The 25,195-nt window shown below is 46.5% G+C and overlaps 1 protein-coding gene across 2 annotated transcripts in view; it reads left to right on the forward strand.

Moving 5' to 3' along the window:
• Positions 1-25,195, forward strand: part of LOC140388340 (cadherin-related family member 3-like) — a 132,094-nt gene that overhangs the window by 69,761 nt on the left and 37,138 nt on the right. For both annotated transcript variants that reach the window (XM_072472342.1, XM_072472341.1), the window contains 3 exons: positions 9,191-9,353; positions 15,743-15,848; positions 24,977-25,075. In XM_072472342.1, coding sequence (XP_072328443.1) covers positions 9,191-9,353; positions 15,743-15,848; positions 24,977-25,075 — 368 coding nt within the window. The remainder of the gene's footprint in view (positions 1-9,190; positions 9,354-15,742; positions 15,849-24,976; positions 25,076-25,195) is intronic.

A 25,195-nucleotide genomic window follows, 5' to 3' on the forward strand; every position in this document is an offset into this window, starting at 1 on the left:
AAACTACACAACTCCTCATCTCTTACCATTAAAGATTGACTAGCTCCTGTATCTCTTAAAATTGTGACTTCTTTCCCTGCTCCTCCTGATACACATGAGTAAACTTTACCCACACAAGTAAATTCTTTAAAGAGATCTGGCACCTTCTTATCAATCACCTCTTGATCAGGCTGTACAATCCTTTGCACCTCCTTCGCTTCACTTGGGCTTTCCTTTACCACTTTCACAAACCCCACTGTCTTATCATGTTTTACCACATCAGCCTTCCCAGCGCTTTTCTTCAACCACCAACTCTGTGAATTTATATGGCCTAGTTTATTACCGTGAAAACATTTGAAACTTTTCATTTCTTTTCCACCCTCCTGGATTTATTTTTTAATCTGAGGTACACTCTTCTTATTATCTCCCATCAGATCACCTTTATCTTTACCACTTGAGTATTTTTCATGGTCCCAGTTTCTAAACCTCACAAGCTGAAACTGATGTCGGAAACCAAACTTTGATTTATGAACTGATTCATAATCATCTGCCATTTCTGCTGCTAACCTCGCAGTTTTAACCCTCTGCTCTTCCACATGAGTTCTCACTACATCAGGAATTGAATTTTTAAACTCCTCCAAAAGTATAATTTCTCTGAGAGCTTCATATGTTTGGTCTATTTTCAAAGCCCTTATCCACCTATCAAAATGACTCTGTTTGATCCTTTCAAACTCCATGTATGTTTGACCAGGTTCTTGCCTTAAATTTCTAAACCTTTGTCTGTAGGCTTCAGGCACTAGTTCATATGCACCTAAGATGGATGTTTTCACTTCTTCATGCATTCCAGATACGTCCTCCGGTAGTGATGCAAACACTTCACTAGCCCTACCTACCAGCTTTGTTTGAATCAGTAACACCCACATGTCCTGTGGTCATTTCATTTGTTTAGCTACCTTCTCAAATGAAATGAAAAAGGCTTCCACCTCCTTCTCATCAAACCTTGGCAATGCTTGGACTATTTAAATAGATCCCCACCAAGCCTTCGACTATGACCCTTTTTCTCTTTATCCTCATCACTATCCTCAACTTGTACGTTTCCCTTTACGTCCACCAATTTTAACTGACTGTCATGTTTCATGGCCATTTTCCAAAGTTCAAACTTTCTCTCTCTTTCTTTTTCCTCTCTCTCTCTTTATTTTTCCCTGAACTGTATCTCCCTTTCTCTTTCTTTTTGTTCTGCTAGGGCTATTCTTTCTGTTTTCCTTTCTTCTCTCTCTTTTTTTTCCCTCTCTATCTCTTTCGTATTCAAGCTGCTTTAATTCTTTCTCATGTTCCATTTGTTTAATCTTTAACTGAATTTTTGCCATTTGCAATGAGTCAGACTGTATCTCAGACAACTTTAAATGCTTAGCCACCACTATAATTAACTCATCTTTTCACATTTTGTCAGGTAATGTTAACTGCAATGTTTTTGCCAAATCTAACAGTTTGTTTTTAGTCTCTGTCCAGAAGGTACTGCGTGTGACCGTCTCCACCCCCAAAAACATCAGCGCCTCTGAAAGAACCATTGTCCACAACACATTCCCTACTTAAACTGGAATACCACACCTGAAAATCAACCACATTATGCTCACCCCTCAGTGTCTTTGAGTTCACAAAGCCAATCCAATAGATAGACTTTATCCAGGACGAGCCCCCAATTTGTTATGGACCGGGGTTTAGAGAACCTGAAAGTGTATCATGGAGTTCACCTGACCCACAACTTTTAATAGATTGTGGTATGGGGAGCACACGGCCCACTCTGCAGGTATGGTACAGCAGAAATTTGAAAGTAATTTTTAAAGAAAAACAATGTTTATTCTATGAACTCAGTTAACCTTTTTAAAACATACAGTGAACATCTTAGCAACCATCAATTCAAATACACTCCTCAAAGAATACAACATTCTAAGTAATACTTAAACTTTCCTTTTAACATCCATAAGACAAACAAAACCTTTTTAACAGTAGCACACCAGGTTTAAATTCTCTACTGAAAGCAGTTATCACTCTGAATTCGCCAAATGATCTAGAGATAGTCTTTAGGTTGCAGAGAGATCGAAATTACTTCTTCTTTGGCTGGCTTCAGCTCCAACACTAAAACAAAACCAAAAACACAGACACACCCAAGCTTTTCTCAAAGCGAAACTAAAAGCTGACAGACAGCCCAGCTCCACCCACACTCTGACACCACTGCAGTAAACACCCATTTCTTAAAGACCCATTTCTTAAAGGTACTCTCACGTGACAATACCTTATTCGATCAGTGGACAGAAGCTTTAAAAAAGTTTTCTGGGGAAACATTCGATTCCGATGGCTCTGGTGACCCAAATAGATCAGTGTGCAATAAAGCAGAATATGGAAGATACACTACGAACAGGATGGCAAAATCGTACGGCTACGAACAGGTTCCAAGACTATAGAAGGAGGTTGGGACCTGGAAATTATGAAGACAGAAACCAGTTAGAACCTACAATAGGAAGATGAACCCCAAAAATGCACGGGGCATGATAAATCGATGTTTTTGATGTGACTCTCAATACCATTATGTTTTCAACTGTCCAACACATTATAATAGTGTTTGAAGCAACATATGACACGGAAGAGTCAGAAGAGGAAAAAGATAGTGACCAGAAAGAAGGCATTGTCCTATTAACAAGCAGTTTCACGCCGGCAATGAGGGTGTTGGTTGCAGAATCCTTCAATTGTGCTGTATTGGACAGTGGCTGCACATCTACTGGGTGTGGAATTGACTGGTTAAAATGTTACCTGGACTCTTTGAATGCTGAAAATCGTAACAAGGTTAAGAAATTTGAAAGTTCCACAAGTTTCAGGTTTGGGGATGATAATACTCTGAAGTCGCTGAAAAGAGTGGTGATCCCTTGCAATATTGCTGGAGTGAATCATTTCATTAGCACGGATGTTGTATCAAGTGAGATACCTTTGCTTCTGAGCAGACCATCGATGAAGAAAGCACACATGAAACTGGATATGGAACAGGATAAGGCAACAGTTTTTGGAAAGACTTACAATTTACACAGTCGGGACACTATTGTATTCCATTACTGACAAGTAATATTTCAAGTACAGTTGTTAAGGATGTGTTAATGGCAGTTGAAAATGGGACTTTAGCTGATAAAAAGCTTGTTGTATTAAAACAGCATAGGCAATTAGCGCATCCGTCTCCTTGGAGGCTGAAAAAATGTATTAAAGGATGCAGGGGTAACGGATGAAGACTATACTAAACTGATAGAGCAGGTTAGTGATCGCTGTGAAGTTTGTAGGAAGTACAGAAGGTTATCAGCACGACCGATAGTAACTCTACCTTTGGCCAGGGATTTTAACGACATTGTGGCCATAGACCTTAAGATCAGGGATAAAGCCAACAATATATTTATTTTGCATTTTGTAGATTTAGCAACCAAATTTAGCCAATCAATGATTGTATGAAGTAAAGAAAAGAGAGTAATTCTGGATCAAATCGTGGAAAAATGGATAGGGACAGGAATCGGCCCACCGGCAAAATTCCGTACGGCCAATGGGGGAGAATTTGCTAATGATGAGTTTAGGGATAATTGTGAAAACATGAATGTACACAGTTATGAATACGGCTGCGGAAAGCCCATTTAGCCATGGTTTGTGTGAAAGAAACCATGCTGCAATTGATGACACGCTCCGGAAAATTTGGGCAGGTCGACCGAATTGCATGCTAAATTCAGCTTTAGCATGGGCAGTACATGTAAGGAATTCATTGCATGTGGTTGGGGGCTGTAGTCCCTATCAATTAGTGTTTGGTAGAAATCCTAAATTTCCATCCATTTTGGATGACCAGCCTCCAGCTTGGGAAGGGACTACAATTAGCTCTGCCTTTGCTGAGCATTTAAATGCATTACATAGCAGTAGAAAAGCTTTTTTGGAAGCAGAAGTCTCTGAAAGAATTCGCAGAGCTTTAAGCCATAATGTACGGCCATCAAATACCGTTTTTCATCAAGGAGACATAGTACACTGTAAGAAAGACAATTTTAATGAATGGAAAGGCCCAGGGAAGATCATAGCCATAGATGGCAAAACAATTATTTTGCAACATGGCAATCAAACTGTTAGGGTACATTCATCAATGATAATGGGTACAGATTACAAATTTTCAAATTTAGACAGAGTAGGCAGACATGATGAGGAACCAGGGTCATCTGGTATGCACGTGTTACAGAACTGTGAGGACCAGTTTTACTGATATAGACAGGGTTTCTGTAGAGGAACACAACACCTCTGATGAATTAGAACAGGCCATTTTTCCGAAAGGCCAACTGCCAAAAGTTGGTACAAAAGTGACATACTTGCATGAAGGGCCTAGTCAATGGAAGGATGCAACTGTTATTAGTAGAGCAGGGAAGGCCACTGGAAAGTATAAATATTGGTTGAATGTACAGCATTCAGGGGAGGGAGTCAAGACAATGGATTGGGAACACAAAGTTCAAAAATGGAGGGCACAGAAACGCAGTGCCAGTTCAGATAGTACATCGGATAGTGAACACGTCCGCAGCAAAACATCGAGGACTATTGAATGGACATCCCACAGCAGAGGGAAAGATCAAGCAGAAGCAGTACAGAACGAGATACCAGGCGGGAGAGGGGACGTAACATATCAAGGTTTCGGAATATGAGTAAGACTATGAATACTAATGGGAGTAGAAGCCCATATGCAGGTGAGATTTTGTGGCTTCCAATAAATTAGATGAAAAAGTTATCAAAGATGCCAAGCAGCAAGAACTGTATAGTTAGAGTGAATTTGGGGTATACACGGAAGTACCGGATAGGGGACAAATAGCTCTATCCCACAGATGGATTTGTACGGAAAAAGTTCTTCCGGATGAAACTTATAAGGCAAAGGCTAAGCTTGTGGCGAGGGGATTTGAAGAAAGCTTCGAAGATCAGGATTTAAGGGTAGATTCATCTATGGCAGGAAAGGTTGTTTTAAAGACCTTCTTGGCTCTATTAGCCACAAAGGCATGGGAATGCAAATCTAAAAATATAAAAGCTGCCTTTTTGCAGGGGCATCAGCTCCAGAGAGACATTTTTCTCCGTCCTCCTAAAGTGGCAGCTAACACAGAAGGGGTACTCTGGAAGTTGAACAAATGTGTATATGGATTAATTGATGCGTCTAGAGTCTGGTATTTTTCGGTAAGGTCAGTTTTGTTAAAGTTAGGCTGTTGCCAGTTGAAAGCAGATCCAGCAATATTTTACTGGCACTATAAAGGAAATCTTTCTGGCATCTTTATGATGCATGTTGATGATTTTTTGTGTGGTGGGACTAGTGATTTCAAAGCTTTTGTAATCTCTGGTTTGAGGAAAGAATTCAGGGTTGGAAGCCAGACTTCCGGTGCATTTAAATATATTGGACTGGAAATTGGACAGACTAAGTTAGGGGCAACTTTACGTCAGCAATCTTATTTGGAAAGCATCAGCCCAATAGCAATTAGCCGTCTCCGGGTTTCACAAAAAGATGCAATGTTTTGAAAGATGGAAAAGGAGCAACTGCGAAGTTTAATTGGGCAACTGAATTGGTTAGGTAGACAGACTAGACCGGACGTGAGTTTTGATGTCTTAGAGTTGAGTACAAAAATGAATTATCCCAAAGTGGAAGACGTTGGCCAAACTAAAAATGCAGGAGTGTGTTTTGAGGCTCCCGGTTTTAGGTGAGCTTAGGCACTTAAAACTCATAGTTTATAGTGATGCGTCCTATGCAAATTTATGTGATGGGGTTTCAAGCGCAGGAGGTTTTAGAATTTTCCTTTGGGGGAACAATGGTAAACGTTGCCCTCTTGTGTGGGAAACAAAGAAAATAAGGAGAGTGGTCAAAAGCACTTTGGCTGCTGAGACGTTAAGCTTTGTAGAGGCAGTGGATATGGCCTTTTATATATCTCACATATTGACAGAAATTTGGGGATTAGGGGATTTGGGTAATATACCTACTGACTGTCACATTGACAATAAATCCTGTGGGAAAATGTGCACTCTACGAAAAGTGTCAATGAAAAAAGGTTAAGGATAGACATTGCAAGTTTGAAGCAGATGTTGGACAGAGGGGAAATAGCAAAACTTAAAAGGGTCGACAGTAGCTATCAATTTGTCTTTACAAAAAGAGGGGCTATTCACACAAACTTTTGGATATTGTTAATGAAGGGCGCCTGTTTCTGTGACTTTTTTTTTCTTCCAAAAATGAAAATAAAAGAAGGGGGGAAATTGCGTGTGTGTTTTTGAGTTTCTTGAAATTTTGTTTTCACCTGATTATTATTTTTTTCTCCAAGGAAGGGGAGACTGTTAAATAATGGGTTAAGAGACATTCCAATTGGTTGTCTCATTTATGTTAAGTATCCAATAATTGACACTGATATGTAAAGGGGCTTCAGGTGGCCTTTGTGTCAGGTGATGTGACGATAGAGTTTTGTGCAGAATCTGTTGAAGTAAATTAAAGGTGTTTGTGGAAAAGGAGCAGAACCGTTGACTCTTTATACAACAGCAGCTAAATGTCTACAGCCATGAGTGCTTTGTTATCAGCCCCCATGGCCTGCAGAATAAGCAGAGACAGCACAGAGGAGAACAAGTTGCTCACAGACTGAGGAGAGGAAATAAGGCTCTTAGCTGGACATTCTATTCACCCAGGAGCATCAGATTGCACTGAGGCGAGGCAACCTCAGCAAGGAACAATGTGTGTGAGGATTTTGTGAAGAAGGTGCTCACTAAAATCTGTCGACTCTTGCAGAAAGACCTGAAACAACTGAGGACTCAATCATGGTCATGAACATTTTTACATAGGGATCCTTCCAGGCTGGAGCAGATGATGCCTCTGACATCTCCCAGTTCAAAATTCATTACTGTACAAGGGAGACCACTGATGTCTTTAAACTGGGTAGGGAGACAATGTTGCACTCACTAGAAGCAGGCAAAGTGTGCATATGGCTTTGCTATGTTAGCAGGTGTGCCGGGTGCCAACAACTCCACACATGTGGCTTTTCAGGTATCATATCCATTCCCTGAATGTACATTTGGTTTGGGCCCAGGCTAATGCTCACTAACCTGGTAACTGTCATGTTTCCTTTAATCTGCGACAGTCCGCTGTTTCATCAGTACATGATCCAACACATCAACCGTAGGGTAACTACTGGGAAACAAGAGCCATTCACTGATCATCGATAGCTCATGACTCCAATGTGCAACCCAATCACATGTGGACAGCATGCAAATAATGAGAACCATGCTGTCACACAAAATATTATCAAGCAAACCATTGGTGTGCTTTTTCAAAAATTAATTCATGGGACTTGGGCATCGCAGGCTGTCCCAGTGTTTATTGCACATCCCTAATTGCCCTTGAGGGGGCAGTGAAGAGTCAACCACACTGCTGTGGGTCTGGAGTCACATGTAGGCCAGACCAGGCAAGGAATGCAGATTTCATTCCCTTAAGGACATTAGCAAACCAGATGGATTTTTACGACAATTGACAATGATTTTCTTTTTCAGGTCCAATTCACTTCTGCAAATAGGCTCAGCAGCTGGGTCAGTCAAAATGCAGCTGGTCTGCATCTCTTTAAGAGGTGCAGCCTTGCTTCACGTAGCACAGGCTAGCCTGAACTCTCAAAGTTTTGCACTTCCTACTCCGCCCTGCATTCAGCGTGCTGGTACTTGCTGCAGGCTACAATCTTGCATTTAAGCAGGTTTGCTTGCTGCCCGTATTGGAACAAAATAGTCTTGGTTCATCCTGCCTCATGGTCCCTCTGCCAGCTTCAGGCCTTATCCAAATATTTCCTCACAATATATTGAAACAGAATGTAATCTTAGGTGTGAATTTTTGCTTCCGGTCCAGGAGTGCAGATTTCAAACAATTTCCCGCTCCATAAACCCAATCCAGGAGAAAGTGCCTGTTGAATTTTTGTTTGTGTTTGGGCGGGGATAAGGGGGAATGGGAGTCATGCTGGCCAATCCCAGAAAGAGGTGGAGGCTGCTGAGTTTGGAGGCTAGTTGGGTGGAAGGCCTTCCTTTGTGCACCAGCACTATGTCAAAATTATTAAAAAAACATAAACCTGGCCCTTCAGTCCTCACAGTCACTCAGCCTCCCCCCCCCCCAACACACACTCCCCATGTCCCATCCATGCCACCTCATGCCTCCACCCACCCTAGGGTCCCTCATACCCCCATGCCAACTTTTGACCCCACACACCCCATGACCCGTTATAGCCCCATGCCAGCTTGGTGCCAATCCTTGCTCTCCTGCTCACCACCCTTTGCCTTACACCTACCATGCCACTTCACTCAGTATTGTGAGTGTTTATGGAAGAATTGACTATTCTTCATTTCAATTAATAAAAACCTATTCACTACATTTAACTTTGTTTATTTCCTAACAAAAACTAGCATTGGAATTTATAGTCACACTTCAAAGAGTTTACAATCACTTGGAGCTGTCTATCAAACTGTAAAATGACAGGCACCCCACTGTGATATTGAAAGGTTGTTAAATTAATCATGCAGCACTAATCCTGTAATGATAACCCTCAAGCTTATCTCAACAAATGGAGTGAAATAGCAAGCAATGTGTTTCGAACACTGCAGATACATTCTCAAATCTTTAAAAAGCAGGAGTTTTAAATCTCATAACAGATTGACAGCTCCTTTTGGTAGCTCCAGTGATAGCTTCGATGACAGCTCTGTAAACATATTTGTCGACAGTTCCTTTTGACAGCTTCTTTTGACAGTTCCAATGAGTTTGACAGCTTCAATGAGCTTGAACACTACAGGTGTTCATGTCAACTTTTAACAATCCCAACGGGCACCTGACCTCCCGCAAGATGCCGCAAGGCCATATCCAATATCGTACCCTTACCTTTCAAAGCACTTTGCCAGTTTTATACCTTCTCCTACCAGTCTAAAGTGCACAATTCGTGCTTTGGACATCTCACTAGCGAAAATCAGAGCTTGAGGTATCTGTACTTTAACACGTGTAGCTGTCTCTGTGAACCATGATGTGCAATTTAGAACCTTCTCCATTCCACTCCTATTATGCAAAATATTAGTTGGGTTAAACTTCAAAATATTTTTGGATTACTGTGTTGTTTAGGCTGAACTCTGATGCAAAATTGACCTAATAACTGCTTTTTGAATACTTTTCTTTTAGAGCTACAATTCCTGAACCACTCCTTCATGACACAATAGTTGCTACTTTAATCTGTATGGACTCTGATGTCCCAAGTGATACATTAAAATATGTTCCTGAAAGTGGCCCCCTTGGGCCTGGATTGATATTTGAACAAAGCGTGGGTGCAGATAACGTTATACAGGTAGGGGTTATTTTTACAGTTCGCTATAGCTTACAATTAATTATATCTTCCTCCTGGAGTAGATTGTGTTTTTAAGTTTAGCATGAAATAATATGAAGTATATCAATTTAGGATTGCCAAACCAATGGTAATGGTTTTCATAAAATCCCCACAGTGCAGAAGGAGGCCATTCAGCTCATTGAGGCTGTGCCGACCTTCTGAAAGAGCACTTTATTCAGGCCCTCGCCCTATCGCTACCACCCCATCTAACCCGCACATCTTCGGACAGAAATGGTAATTTAGCATAGTAGTCCACCTACCCTGCACTTCTTTGGACTGTGAGAGGAAACTGGAGCACCCAAAGGAGACCCACACAGACACAGGGAGAGCGTGCAAACTCCATACAATCACCCAAAGTTGAAAATGAATCTGGGTCCATGACTCTCTGATGCAGCAGCACTATGCCATATGGAAGATTAGTTGAAAAATGCCAGGAACCCTAGGGAAAAGGTTTTTTTAATATGCCTTTCATATTCTGGGCAAGAGATCCAGATTGAGTGATGCCACAATCATCCCATTAGATTTGAATGTCGATTAGAATCTGATTGTTTCTAATATGATCTTAATGGATACTGTGATGAACGGTTACTGCCTTATCATCATGTAAGGTGATGTCCCCTTTAAGACCGGGCTTGGAACCCTGGGGACTCCGCCTCTGGCTCCGCCCATCTGGGAGCCATACATAAAGGCCTGCCTCATGGTCTGTGTAACAGTCAGCTCTCGTCTCTAGCTGTAGTATAGTTATTAGTCTAATAAAGCCTTCTTTACAGTTTAATCTCAAAGCATCATTATTGAGGGTACCTCAATTTATTAGACTAAACTAGATTCAGGATGGACGCAGGCCTAAAACCAGAGGAGCTCAATCTGGAAGCACGAACGCCGGAGGCAAAGGAAATATTAAATACTGGCTGCGGTGCTTCGAGGCCTACCTGGACTCCGCAGAGATTCCCATCCTAGGGCCACGCAAGCTGCGTCTACTCCACGCCCGGGTGAGTCACAGAATCTCCGCCACACTCGAAAAGGCGACGACTTATGAGGAAGCGATTGAGTTGCTCCGCAAGCGGTTTGTCAAACCCGTCAATGAGGTGCACGCCCGGCATCTGCTCTCTACCTGCCGGCAGCGCTCGGGGGAATCGCTCGACGAGTTTGTTGAAAAACTCACCGCGCTTGCCAGGGACTGTGACCATCAGGATGTGACAGGGGAAGTCCATATGAACCTGCACATCAGGGATGCTTTCGTGTCCGGCATCCGCTCGACCTACATCCGGCAGCGGCTGCTCGAAAACGGGGCAAAAGACCTCCAGGAGACGCTAACGCTCGCCTCCTCACTGGAAGTGGCCCGATATAACTTGGGTACGTACCCCACGGACTCTGCCAGCCCCCCCCGGACTTCCTCAGACTCAACCGTATTACAGGCCTGCGCCACGCGGCGACCCGCTCACCATGGGGGCACACCATGCTACTTCTGCGGGCAGGGCCAGCACTCACGCCCATGCTGCCCAGCCCGCTCCGCGATCTGCAGCGACTGCGGGAAGAAAGGGCACTTTGCGAGGGTCTGCCTGGCCAGACCCAGGGGCCAGAAAAACAAAGAACAGCCGGCCCGAAAATCAGGCTCTCGGGCCTGCAGGCCTCGCAATGCTGCTGCGCACCGACCCGACACGCCCTCTTCTGACGCGTCATCAGCCTCGTGCGAATCATGGGAACGGCCATCTGGTCGGTGGCCATCTTCTCGACTCGACACATGCGACCGACGGCAGCGGTCATTTTACGAGTCCGACTCGGCTGACGACTCCGACTACCCGCGACTGGGTGCGATCACCCTCGATCAAACTCGGCCAAAACACCTGCAGAACTCCATGATGCAGGTCCAGGTCAACGGGCACGACACTGCATGCCTCTTCGACTCCGGGAGCACGGAGAGCTTTATCCACCCTGAAACGGTAAGGCGCTGCTCCCTACGCACCCATCCCGCATCCCAAACCATAGCCCTCGCATCTGGGTCCCACTCGGTACAAATAACGGGGTACTGTATTGCGGATCTCTCGATCCAGGGTGCCAAATACACCCGTTTCAAATTTTATATCCTCCCTCACCTCTGTGCCCCCCTGCTGCTCGGACTGGATTTCCAGTGCAGCCACCGAAGCCTGACACTGAAGTTCGGCGGACCCTTGCCCCCCCTCACGGTGTGCTGCCTTGCGACACTGAAAGTCGCACCCCCCTCGCTATTCGCTAACCTCACTCCTGACTGTAAGCCCGTCGCCACCAGGAGCCGGCGCTTCAGTGCCCAAGATATGGCTTTTATCAAGTCAGAGGTCCAGCGTTTACTGGGAGAGGGGGTAGCAACAGCCCTTGGAGAGCGCAAGTGGTGGTAGTCCGGTCCGGGGAGAAGAAACGGATGGTCGTGGATTATAGCCAGACCATAAACCGATTCACGCAGCTTGATGCGTACCCACTTCCTCGCATCGCGGAAATGGTAAATCGGATCGCCCAATACCGAGTCTTTTCCACGGTCGACCTCAAATCTGCCTACCACCAGCTCCCCAGCCGACCAAAAGACCGCCCCTATACTGCCTTCGAAGCAGCCGGCCGGCTCTTCCACTTCCTCAGGGTCCCCTTTGGTGTCACAAATGGGGTCTCCATCTTTCAAAGGGCGATGGACCAAATGGTGGACCAGTACGGTTTGCGGGCTACATACCCGTACTTGGACAATGTCACCATCTGCGGCCATGATCAGCAGGACCATGATGTTAACCTCAAAAAGTTCCTCCAGGCCGCCTGAGCCCTTAACCTGACCTATAACGAGGGCAAATGCGTTTTCCACACCACCCGGCTGGCCATCCTCGACTATGTCGTGGAAGACGGGGTCCTAGGTCCCGACCCCGACTGCATGCGCCCCCTTAAGGAACTCCCTCTCCCCCGCAGCCTCAAGGCCCTCAAACGGTGCTTGGGGCTTTCCTCCTATTACGCCCAGTGGGTCCCCAAGTATGCGGACAAAGCCCGCCCACTCCTAAAGACCACCACTTTTCCCCTCTCGGCTGAGGCTCAATTGGCCTTCAACCGCATCAAGGCTGACATCATCAATGCCGCCATGCACGCGGTGGACGAAACCATCCCTTTCCAGGTAGAGAGCGATGCATCAGACATCGCCCTGGCTGCTACCCTCAATCAAGGAGGCAGACCAGTAGCGTTCTTCTCCCGAACCCTCACCGCCTCCGAGATTCGACACTCTGCAGTCGAAAAGGAGGCACAAGCCATTGTGGAGGCTGTGCGGTGCTGGAGACACTACCTCGCCGGTAGGAGGTTTACCCTCGTCACCGACCAACGGTCGGTCGCCTATATGTTCGATAACACGCAACGGGGCAAAATAAAAAACGATAGAATTTTGAGGTGGAGGATCGAACTCTCCACCTACTTGTACCATATCAAGTATCGTCCAGGGGAGCTCAACGAGCCCCCAGATGCCCTGTCCCGCGGCACATGCGCCAACGCGCAGGAGGACCGCCTGCAAGCCATCCACAAAGACCTCTGCCACCCGGGGGTTACCCGGCTCATCCATTTCATCAAGTCCCGCAACCTACCTTACTCAACCAAGGAGGTCAAGGCCATGGTCAGGACCTGCCAAGTCTGTGCGGAGTGCAAACCGCACTTCTATCGGCCAGACAAGGTTCGGCTCGTGAAGGCCTCGGGCCCCTTTGAGCGACTGAGCGTGGACTTCAAGGGGCCCCTCCCATCCACCAACCGTTATGCATATTTCCTCACCGTGATCGATGAGTTCTCCCGTTTCCCATTCGCCATTCCCTGCACCGACATGACCTCAGCCACGGTGATTAAGGCACTGCACAGCATCTTCACCCTGTTCGGTTTCCCTGCTTATATCCACAGCGACCGGGGTACATCGTTCATGAGCGATGAACTGCGTCAGTATCTGCTCAGCAAAGGCATCGCCTCGAGCAGAACGACCAGTTATAACCCACGGGGAAACGGGCAGGTGGAGAGGGAGAAAGCGACCGTGTGGAAGGCTGTCCTTCTGGCCCTGCAGTCGAGAAATCTCCCAACCACCCGCTGGCAGGAGGTCCTACCCGATGCCCTACACTCCATTAGGTCACTCCTCTGCACGGCCACGAATGAGACCCCTCACGACCGATTGTTTCTCTTCCCCAGGAAGTCTACCTCTGGGGACTCGCTTCCACCTTGGCTGATGGCTCCAGGACCTGTTCTTCTCCGGAGGCACGCGAGGAGCCATAAAACGGACCCCCTAGTTGAACAGGTCCGACTGCTCCACGCCAACCCCAGTTACGCCTACGTGGAGTACTCCGACGGCAGGCAAGATACGGTTTCCCTCCGAGATCTGGCACCCGCTGGATCCTCCACCACAGACACCCCTTCCCGCGCCGCTCCCCTGCAGGACCCGGCACCCCCTACAACACACACCCTTCCGGCCCTACCACCCATTGGTGAGCTCCTACCGTGCGCCCCCCCTTTACACACCCCGCCGGCGCCGGCTCCGCTACCCCTGGCCCTGCCTAGTTCCTCTGCCCCACCCGGACCGAAGCTCCGACCGCTGTGCTCCCGGATGTGCCCTCAACCGGGGCGTCCGTGCCCGCCGCACCACCGCCCAAATTGAGGAGGTCGAGGAGGACGATCCGGCCACCGAGACGGATGGACCTATGATGGCACTTCACCCCCGCCGGACTCCTTTTTAAACAGGAGGTGAATGTGATGAACGGTTACTGCCTTATCATCATGTAAGTTGATGTCCCCTTTAAGACCGGGCTTGGAACCCTGGGGACTCCGCCTCTGGCTCCGCCCATCTGGGAGCCATACATAAAGGCCTGCCTCATGGTCTGTGTAACAGTCAGCTCTCGTCTCTAGCTGTAGTATAGTTATTAGTCTAATAAAGCCTTCTTTACAGTTTAATCTCTAAGCATCATTATTGAGGGTACGTCAGATACATTGCATTGTGTTCTGCAGTCATACTGCTATTCCTTTTAACACATTGCACACCTATCTTTTTGCTCTGTCTCTCTCCTACTATTTCCTAGTTAGATACAGAAGTCATCTCAGAAAGATTAAAAATACACTAATTATTCTCAGACATGGTTTAGATTATACCATGACACACAACAAATATTATACTGTCAGATTTTTCCATCTGACTATGGGATTGTATGGTAAGGGTCAAAAGCTCAAAAAATACTAAAGAAACTTACACTTTCATTCTTTACGAAGCATATATGCATTAGTACTTGCTGTTCTCAAATAATCCCTGTTCATACACTAGAGGGCAGGAATACAGCCTCTGGAAATGAGGAAAGGCAGAATTCCTGTGTAGTTGTAGCAAATGCAGGATTCACAATTTGCATCCAGAATCTGTTGAAATAGCAGTGGGCGGGTGGATGCACTTCTGCTCATAGATCCCACCTCCCCACTTATACAGGCAGCATTTTGATTGGAGGTGCAGTGTGATGGGGAGAGTATCTACAATCATTCATGGGCTATTCTGGGATTTCTGCCTGGTTCAAAACCGTTCGACTGCTTACCTGTACTTGATGAGGGTAGATTCTCAGGATTCCATTCTATACCACCTGAAGACGTCATATAAGTATTAAAAAAAAACCTAAAAGGGCCATCCCTCTGTTCCCTTCAGGGATTAAAATTTTTTTTTTTAGAGCGTCCAATTCTTTTTTATTTTTTTAAAAGTTTAGCGTGCCCAATTCATTTTTTCCAATTAAAAGGGAATTTAGCGTGGCCAATCCACCTACCCTGCACATCTTTGGGTTGTGGGGGCGAAACCCACACAAACATGGGGAGAATGTGCAAACTCCACACGGACAGAGACCCAGAGCCGGGATCGAACCTGGGACCTCGGTGCCGTGAGGCAGCATGCTAACTCCCTTCAGGGAATTAAGATATTTTTCATTGATTTAATCTTGACTAGATAAGGACTTTTGGCTCAGCTTAGAGTGACAGAATGAACACTGGATGGTGAGGCCAGTGTCTATGCAAACAGCCTGGAGTTTTAAATAATTGCACTCTCAAGTTTTGGGATAGAATCATGCAGTGGCCTCTCCATATCTCTCTCTGGTGTCCATCAAAGTTTCAGGTTCATGTTTCATTCAGAACTTTTAAAATTGCGAAATCCCTTCCTTCCTCAATTGATGGTACAGGCCTTCCAGGAGTTTTCTTCCTTTAACATTATTTTCCGGTGTCCTTGTTTTTCGGTTTCTGTCACGTTCACACTCAGGGGATACAGGAAAAGAAATGAGAAATGCAAAATTTTAAAAAGCAGGATGTTATTGCTTTATCTCCCTTGCATATGTATTACTGCCACCTGTGATGTTACTTCTTAGGTGGGAATCAAAGATCTGGATTATGAAGATGTAGCGGTTGCTGCTGTGGGTCATACATATAAAATGACAATTGCAGTGTCTGATTCAACAACTTCTGCACACACGGGTGAGTGAACCATTTTGTTATATTCTATTGACACTGTGAATAAATAATTGGTTGCTAATTATTTAACTGAATTTGTTACTAGATGGCAAACCGTGAAATAAGCAAAGTCACATGCCTGAAGACCACAAGACCGAGGGCCTGATTTCCAGGACTGAGGTGGTTAGCTCGAGATGGGAAATCTCCCAATTCAGCAGACCCGTCTCAGTTTAAAGGATCCTGTTAGATGCAATTTTTGCTTTGGAGAGGCTGGGACAAGATTGAGTCAGCCTTGTCAATCCCAGAGCAGATCATAGACGCTTTGAGATATAGGAGGTGGGGGTGGCAGACAAATGTTGGCTTTGTTTCTCTGACTCTTCTTCCCACCTGTTTTAAATGCTGTCCAGCCCTCTAGCCCTCATTCTTCAAACTCCCTCATCCACCTCCCATGACCACTCATACCCCAATGCCACCTCCATGCAAACTGATGTTCCCCACCCACTCACCCAGTATGCACAATGTGCAGACCTCAGGAGCCATGTGGAGATGAAAAAGTAAATGTTGAATAATTTAATACAGCTCTCTCTCATACACACTTGATAGTGAATGAAATCCCCCACCTCCAAGAAACCCTTTCAAACCTTTTAAATCTTCTCAAGTGGTTAATCATTTATAAAAATTAATACATTTCTTTTTAATAGCCACATCAATGACAGCTAATCATTTAGTAGCCTCTTTAAACTGTCAAACAAATTGTGAACCCAAAACCCTATTCATCTGTAATTAACCATATTGCCCTGTAATTACGCTGCATTCATCCCATCCCCTTTATGTACACACTGTTCCTATCTCCCTGTATTTATACCCATCCTCCTTTAGTTACCCAACTCCTGTATCTACCCACACCCCTTTCCCCCATATTCATCCCATTCCCTGTTTTGTCCACTAGATCTGGGAAAAGGGGGTAAATACAGGGAGAATACAGGATGAAAGGCCAAAAAGGGGGAGGGGTAGAAGGATACACTGCCTCCAGCTGCAGGTCAATGTAGGGAGAAAAACAGGGGCTAGTCAGTGAATATGGGGGGAGGTGGTGAGAGAGGTAAATATAGGTGAAGAAGACGATAATTATAGTTTTTTGAAACTCAGCCAAGCATTCACAATGATTCCCAGTGAAACTATGGAACAGTTGACAGTGTTTTTTCTAACCTACACAAGATGGCCTGTCAATCGAAGCAGTCCAGCAAATGCTTTTTTTTAAATAAATATTTTTGGTCAACCAACACAGTACATTGTGCATCCTTTACACAATATTATAATAACACAAATAACAATGACCTATTTTATAAACAAAAAATGAATAAATAATAAAATAATAAATAACAAAAATGAAAACTAACCCTAATTGGCAACTGCCTTATCACAAGTAACACTCTCCAAAAATATAATTTAACAGTCCAATATATAATTATCTGTCGCAACGACCTATACATATTATACAGTATATATTAACAACCCTGAGAGTCCTTCTGGTTCCTCCTCCCCCCCCCCCCCCCGATCCTGGGCTGCTGCTGCTGCCTCCTTTTTTCCATTCCATCTATCTTTCTGCGAGGTATTCGACGAACGGTTGCCACCGCCTGGTGACCCCTTTAGAATAAACTTAATCCGCTCTAGCTTTATAAACCCTGCCATGTCATTTATCCAGGTCTCCACCCCCGGGGGCTTGGCTTCTTTCCACATTAACAATATCCTGCGCCGGGCTACTAGGGACGCAAAGGCCAAAACATTGGCCTCTCTCGCCTCCTGCACTCCCGGCTCTTGTGCAACCCCAAATATAGCCAACCCCCAGCTTGGTTCGACCCGGACCCCCACTACTTTTGAAAGCACCTTTGTCACCCCCATCCAAAACCCCTGTAGTGCCGGGCATGACCAAAACATATGGGTATGATTCGCTGGGCTTCTCGAGCACCTCGCACACCTATCCTCCACCCCAAAAAATTTACTGAGCCGTGCTCCAGTCATATGCGCCCTGTGTAATACCTTAAACTGAATCAGGCTTAGCCTGGCACACGAGGACGACGAGTTTACCCTGCTTAGGGCATCTGCCCACAGCCCCTCCTCGATCTCCTCCCCCAGCTCTTCTTCCCATTTCCCTTTTAGTTCATCTACCATAGTCTCCCCTTCGTCCCTCATTTCCCTATATATATCTGACACCTTACCATCCCCCACCCATGTCTTTGAGATCACTCTGTCCTGCACCTCTTGTGTCGGGAGCTGCGGGAATTCCCTCACCTGTTGCCTCGCAAAAGCCCTCAGTTGCATATACCTGAATGCATTCCCTTGGGGCAACCCATATTTCTCGGTCAGCACTCCCAGACTCGCGAACTTCCCATCCACAAACAGATCTTTCAGTTGCGTTATTCCTGCTCTTTGCCACATTCCATATCCCCCATCCATTCCCCCCGGGGCAAACCTATGGTTGTTTCTTATCGGGGACCCCCCCAAGTCTCCAGTCTTTCCCCTATGCCGTCTCCACTGTCCCCAAATCTTCAGTGTAGCCACCACCACCGGGCTTGTGGTGTAGTTCCTCGGTGAGAACGGCAATGGGGCTGTCACCATAGCCTGTAGGCTAGTCCCCCTACAGGACGCCCTCTCTAATCTCTTTCACGCCGCTCCCTCCTCCTCTCCCATCCACTTACTTACCATTGAAATATTAGCGGCCCAATAATACTCACTTAGGCTCGGTAGTGCCAGCCCCCCCCTAACCCTGCTACGCTGTAAGAATCCCTTCCTCACTCTCGGGGTCTTCCCGGCCCACACAAAACCCATGATGCTCTTTTCAATCCTTTTAAAAAAGCCTTCGTGATCACCACCGGGAGGCACTGAAACACAAAGAGGAATCTCGGAAGGACCACCATCTTAACCGCCTGCACCCTCCCTGCCAGTGACAGGGATACCATATCCCATCTCTTGAAATCCTCCTCCATTTGTTCCACCAACCGCGTTAAATTTAACCTATGCAATGTGCCCCAGTTCTTGGCTATCTGGATCCCCAGGTAACGAAAGTCCCTTGTTACCTTCCTCAACGGTAGGTCCTCTATTTCTCTACTCTGCTCCCCAGGATGCACCACAAACAACAACTCACTTTTCCCCATGTTCAATTTATACCCTGAAAAATCCCCAAACTCCCGAAGTATCCGCATTATTTCTGGCATCCCCTCCGCCGGGTCTGCCACGTATAGTAGCAAATCGTCCGCATACAAAGATACCCGGTGTTTTCTCCTCCTCTAAGTACTCCCCTCCACTTCTTGGAACCCCTCAACGCTATCGCCAGGGGCTCAATCGCCAGTGCAAACAATAATGGGGACAGAGGGCATCCCTGCCTTGTCCCTCTATGGAGCCGAAAATATGCAGATCCCCGTCCATTCGTGACCACGCTCGCCATCGGGGCCCTATACAACAGCTGCACCCATCTAACATACCCCTCTCCAAAACCAAATCTCCTCAACACCTCCCACAAATAATCTCACTCCACTCTATCAAATGCTTTCTCGGCATCCATCGCCACTACTATCTCCGTTTCCCCCTCTGGTGGGGCCATCATCATTACCCCTAACAGCCTCCGTATATTCGTGTTCAGCTGTCGCCCCTTCACAAACCCAGTTTGGTCCTCGTGGACCACCCCCGGGACACATTCCTCTATTCTCATTGCCATTACCTTGGCCAGGCATCTACATTTAAGAGGAAAATAGGTCTATAGGACCCGCATTGTAGCGGGTCCTTTTCCTTCTTTAAGAGAAGCGATATCGTTGCTTCAGACATAGTCGGGGGCAGTTGTCCCCTTTCCTTTGCCTCATTAAAGGTCCTCGTCAATACCGGGGCGAGCAAGTCCACATATTTTCTATAGAATTCGACTGGGAATCCATCCGGTCCCGGGGCCTTTCCCGCCTGCATGCTCCTAATTCCTTTCACCACTTCTTCTACCTCGATCTGTGCTCCCAGTCCCACCCTTTCCTGCTCTTCCACCTTGGGAAATTCCAGCCGATCCAAGAAGCCCATCATTCTCTCCCTCCCATCCGGGGGTTGAGCTTCATATAATTTTTTATAAAATGTCTTGAACACTCCATTTACTCTCTCCGCTCCCCGCTCCATCTCTCCTTCCTCATCCCTCACTCCCCCTATTTCCCTCGCTGCTCCCCTTTTCCTCAATTGGTGTGCCAGCAACCTGCTCGCCTTCTCCCCATATTCGTACTGTACACCCTGTGCCTTCCTCCATTGTGCCTCTGCAGTGCCCGTAGTCAGCAAGTCAAATTCTACATGTAGCCTTTGCCTTTCCCTGTACAGTCCCTCCTCCGGTGCTTCCGCATATTGTCTGTCCACCCTCAAAAGTTCTTGCAGCAACCGCTCCCGTTCCTTACTCTCCTGCTTCCCTTTATGTGCCCTTATTGATATCAGCTCCCCTCTAACCACCGCCTTCAGCGCCTCCCAGACCACTCCCACCTGGACCTCCCCATTATCATTGAGTTCCAAGTACTTTTCAATGCACCCCCTCACCCTTAGACACCCCCCCTCATCTGCCATTAGTCCCATGTCCATTCTCCAGAGTGGGCGCCCTCCTGTTTCCTCCCCTATCTCCAAGTCTACCCAGTGTGGAGCGTGATCCGAAATGGCTATAGCCGTGTATTCCGTTCCCCTCACCTTCGGGATCAACGCCCTTCCCAGCACAAAAAAGTCTATTCGCGAGTAGACTTTATGGACATAGGAGAAAAACGAGAACTCCTTACTCCTAGGTCTGCTAAATCTCCACGGGTCTACACCTCCCATCTGCTCCATAAAATCTTTAAGTACCTTGGCTGCTGCCGGCCTCCTTCCAGTCCTGGACTTCGACCTATCCAGCCCTGGTTCCAACACCGTATTAAAATCTCCCCCCATTATCAGCTTTCCCATCTCTAGGTCCGGAATGCGTCCGAGCATCCGCCTCATAAAATTGGCATCATCACAGTTCGGGGCATATACGTTTACCAAAACCACCGTCTCCCCCTGTAGTTTGCCACTCACCATCACGTACCTGCCCCCGTTATCCGCCACTATAGTCTTTGCCTCGAACATTAACCGCTTCCCCACTAATATAGCCACCCCCCTGTTTTTCGCATCTAGCCCCGAATGGAACACCTGCCCCACCCATCCTTTGCGTAGCCTAACCTGGTCAATCAGTTTCAGGTGCGTTTCCTGTAACATAACCACATCTGCCTTAAGTTTCTTAAGGTGTGCGAGTACCCGTGCCCTCTTTATCGGCCCGTTCAGCCCTCTCACGTTCCACGTGATCAGCCGGGTTGGGGGGCTTCCTACCCCCCCCCCCCCCCTTTGCCGATTAGCCATCCCCTTTTTCCAGCTCCTCACCAGGTTCCCACGCAGCTGTATCTCCCCCAGGCGGTGCCCCCCCGCCCATCCCCCCCCATACCAGTTCCCCCCTCTCCCCAGCAGCAGCAACCCAGTAATTCCCCCCTCCCACCCCCCCCGCTAGATCCCCCGCTAGCGTAATTACTCCCCCCATGTTGCTCCCAGAAGTCAGCAAACTCTGGCCGACCTCGGCTTCCCCCCGTGACCTCGGCTCGCACCGTGCGACGCCCCCTCCTTCCTGCTTCTCTATTCCCGCCATGATTATCATAGCGCGGGAACCAAGCCCGCGCTGCACCCTTGGCCCCGCCCCCAATGGCCAACGCCCCATCTCCTCCACCTCCCCTCCTCCCCCATCACCACCTGTGGAAGAGAGAAAAGTTACCACATCGCAGGATTAGTACATAAAACTCCTCTTTCCCCCCTTTTTAACCCCCCTCTTCGCCCCCCCACATTCGCCCCACCACTTTGTTCAAATGTTCTTTTTAATAACCCGCTCATTCCAGTTTTTCGTCCACAATAAAAGTCCACGCTTCATCCGCCGTCTCAAAGTAGTGGTGCCTCCCTCGATATGTGACCCACAGTCTTGCCGGTTGCAGCATTCCAAATTTTATCTTCTTTTTATGAAGCACCGCCTTGGCCCGATTAAAGCTCGCCCTCCTTCTCGCCACCTCCGCACTCCAGTCTTGATAAACGCGGATCACCGCGTTCTCCCATTTACTGCTCCGAGTTTTCTTTGCCCATCTAAGGACCATTTCTCTATCCTTAAAACGGAGGAATCTCACCACTATGGCTCTGGGAATTTCTCCTGCTCTCGGTCCTCGCGCCATCACTCGGTATGCTCCCTCCACCTCCAACGGACCCGCCGGGGCCTCCGCTCCCATTAACGAGTGCAGCATCGTGCTCACATATGCCCCGACGTCCGCTCCCTCCGCACCTTCAGGAAGACCAAGAATCCTCAGGTTGTTCCTCCTTGCATTGTTCTCCAGTGCCTCCAACCTTTCCACACATCGTTTCTGATGTGCCTCATGCGTCTCCGTCTTCACCACCAGGCCCTGTATGTCGTCCTCATTCTCGGCTGCCTTTGCCTTCACGACCCGAAGCTCCCGCTCCTGGGTCTTTTGTTCCTCCTTTAGCCCTTCGATCGCCTGTAGTATCGGGGCCAACAGCTCTTTCTTCATTTCCTTTTTGAGCTCTTCCACACAGCATTTCAAGAACTCTTGTTGTTCAGGGCCCCATGTTAAACTGCCACCTTCCGACGCCATCTTGGTTTTTGCTTGCCTTCCTTGCCGCTGTTCTAAAGGATCCACTGCAATCCGGCCACTTTCTCCTCCTTTTTTCATCCGTATCCAGGGGGGATTCCCTTCTGATTTACCGCACAGTGTTTTTAGCCGTCAAAATTGCCGTTGGGGCTCCTATCAAGAGCCCAAAAGTCCGTTTCACCGGGAGCTGCCGAAACGTGCGACTCAGCTGGTCATCGCCGCACCTGGAAGTCCAGCAAATGCTTTTTAAAGAACTCTCATTGACAGCTGGGGGTGAAGTTTACTGTCCTACCCATGCATGTTTAAAGGTGGAGAACTCATAAAATACAATGGATTTCCTGCCTCCTACCTTCCCACCCACCCTGGTGACCTGTCTCCCACATTGCATCGAGTGGCCAATGCCCACATTTGTCACTGCATTGGCTTCTGTCAGGCAGAAAGCAGGGCACATCCTTTGAGGGATCCCCTGTGTCTATTGGGGAATCCCCCCAAGATGATTCCCCTTTTATTTCTTCTTCCTGGCCTCTAAAGCCCAACCTGCCACACCTTCCCCTGCACCCCCCCCCCCCCCCCCACCCCCCTTTGGGATCTGCTAGGGAGGCCCGATCAAAATCCCTGACTTACCTGAAGTTGGGATCCACCACTTCTTCATCGTGGACTGCCTGCAGTACCAGCAGTTGCCACTTCTTGATTCTGGCACTGCTGGATCTACAGAGATGCCGGCCAGGTAGCTCTCTATGGTAGGACTTCCTTCCAGAGTAGGCCGCAAGTCCCATTTAGATTCAATTAAGGCTGTCCCCATCATATTATTGCCAGAGGCAGTTAGATATCTGGTCAGCGTGATGCCGATGGACTTCTCAGGCGGGGGAATAGATAATCTATCATCCCATAAAATCTATGCCCTTAAGCCTGTTCTTTTAATGTTTATAGAGTGGGGGATTTAAAAACTTCAGATCATGACACTTTAAAAGCATTTATACCTAGTCCATCAATTTGTTCACACTGCTGCTTAACTCTTGTAACAGTCACATTGGGGTCTGTTTGAACTCAGCACTCAGTTCAAATTGCTTGGTGAGTTTGAGTTTTCCTCCTGTGTGAACTATGCTCTTCCCCTTTCTCTTTGTCATGGAAAATTGGATCAACTGGAAATGAATCCGGAACTTCTTCATCCTGCTCCCACCCACTTTTTTGGGGGGTCTGAGGAGACTTCCTGACTTTGTGAAAATCCCGTGTATGTTGCTCATATTTGCACATCTCACAGTCTTTCTCCTTCAGCAGCTTGTGGGAGCCTCCTATTTTCAATTTTAAGTCGTCGAACATCATCATTCTCTTTTTCCCTCTTGATCTACAATTATACAGGATTGTGATATAAATGGGGCATCCATGGTTATTAATCCATTTGAAATGAGGTCCTGCAAACAAAATGTTTGAGAATCACGGCCAAATCTATGTAATCAATGAATTATTACCTCAATGCTCTTTTACTCTTTCCCCTTATTTTTAAAAGGCAAAATACTATTGGCCTTTTTATGGCTTTATCTACCTACACTCCCACTGTCAGAGAATTATGTCTTTGAACCCTATGTTTATCCACACCCGTCATCCTCTTTCCATTAATTATAAACTACCGTTCCTTGTTTTAACTCCCACACATCTGCATCCAATCTGCCCATGCCATTAACATATTGCCGGCCTCCTGAAGTTTTTTTTGTGTTGTTTGCCAAACCTCCTACAAAGCCTTCACAGTCAGCAGTTTCATACACTTTCTTATACCATACAATTATGTCTCTTATTAATAGCACACCCAGTAGGCTCTTTACTGCTAAATGTTGCAGTTGCTATTGAACAAAATGCCTACAGTTTAGTAAACAAAAATGAGAGAGCATACCATACCTGCTTCATCATGTGAATTATGAAGAATGACTTTGGTTATTGTGCAGTGGCCTCCATTTGTTTGTCTAAAAACTCAGCCTTGAACATGTTGATTGTCAAACAATTGATTATAATGTGTTGGAGACAAGTGTGTACCTTTTTGTGAAAGTAAATGATTTAGACTTTCAGCCATTCTCCTTGGAATTCTTCACAGTGTGATTCACTTCATGGAGGAGTAAAGCTGTCAAAAATAAAATCTGGAATTTCTCAAATTCAGTGTTTGGGCTGGATGTTCTTTCACTTCTTTCCTGCCATCTGTGTTTACAGTTTCATGGCTATCTACTGACCAAAATGTAATGTTCGGATAATGGACTTTCCACTGTGGCTTGAAAGAGGCTGTTCTGGTTGCTATTTAGTGCTTACAGTGGTATCGTTATCATTCAGCAATTCAAAATGTCAACCATCTATTGCTTCAAGCAGTAACAATCCTTTAGCTTGTGCACAGCATCAAATGCATAAAGAAGAAATGATGTTCACCATTGTATTGTGTGTTTTTGCAGATTACAGGTGAGACCAGAAAATGACACATGTAAAAGAATAACCTACTTTAATTGTTATTGACAGCAACTGCTACAGTGATCGTAGAAATTACACCTGTAAATGACTTTAGTCCCAAATTTGAGAAGGATCCCTACATCTTTGATGTCCTTGAAACAGAGGCAGGTGAGTCATTATATTTTATTTCATGAGAAGTAATTTTAATGATTAATATGCAATCGTGCATCTATATATTATTATAAAGTAAAGATATTACATAGTGTACAAACACTCACACAAGCACAT

Source organism: Scyliorhinus torazame, chromosome 13 (genome assembly GCF_047496885.1).
Source record: "Scyliorhinus torazame isolate Kashiwa2021f chromosome 13, sScyTor2.1, whole genome shotgun sequence".
NCBI classification, from domain to species: Eukaryota; Metazoa; Chordata; class Chondrichthyes; order Carcharhiniformes; family Scyliorhinidae; genus Scyliorhinus; species Scyliorhinus torazame.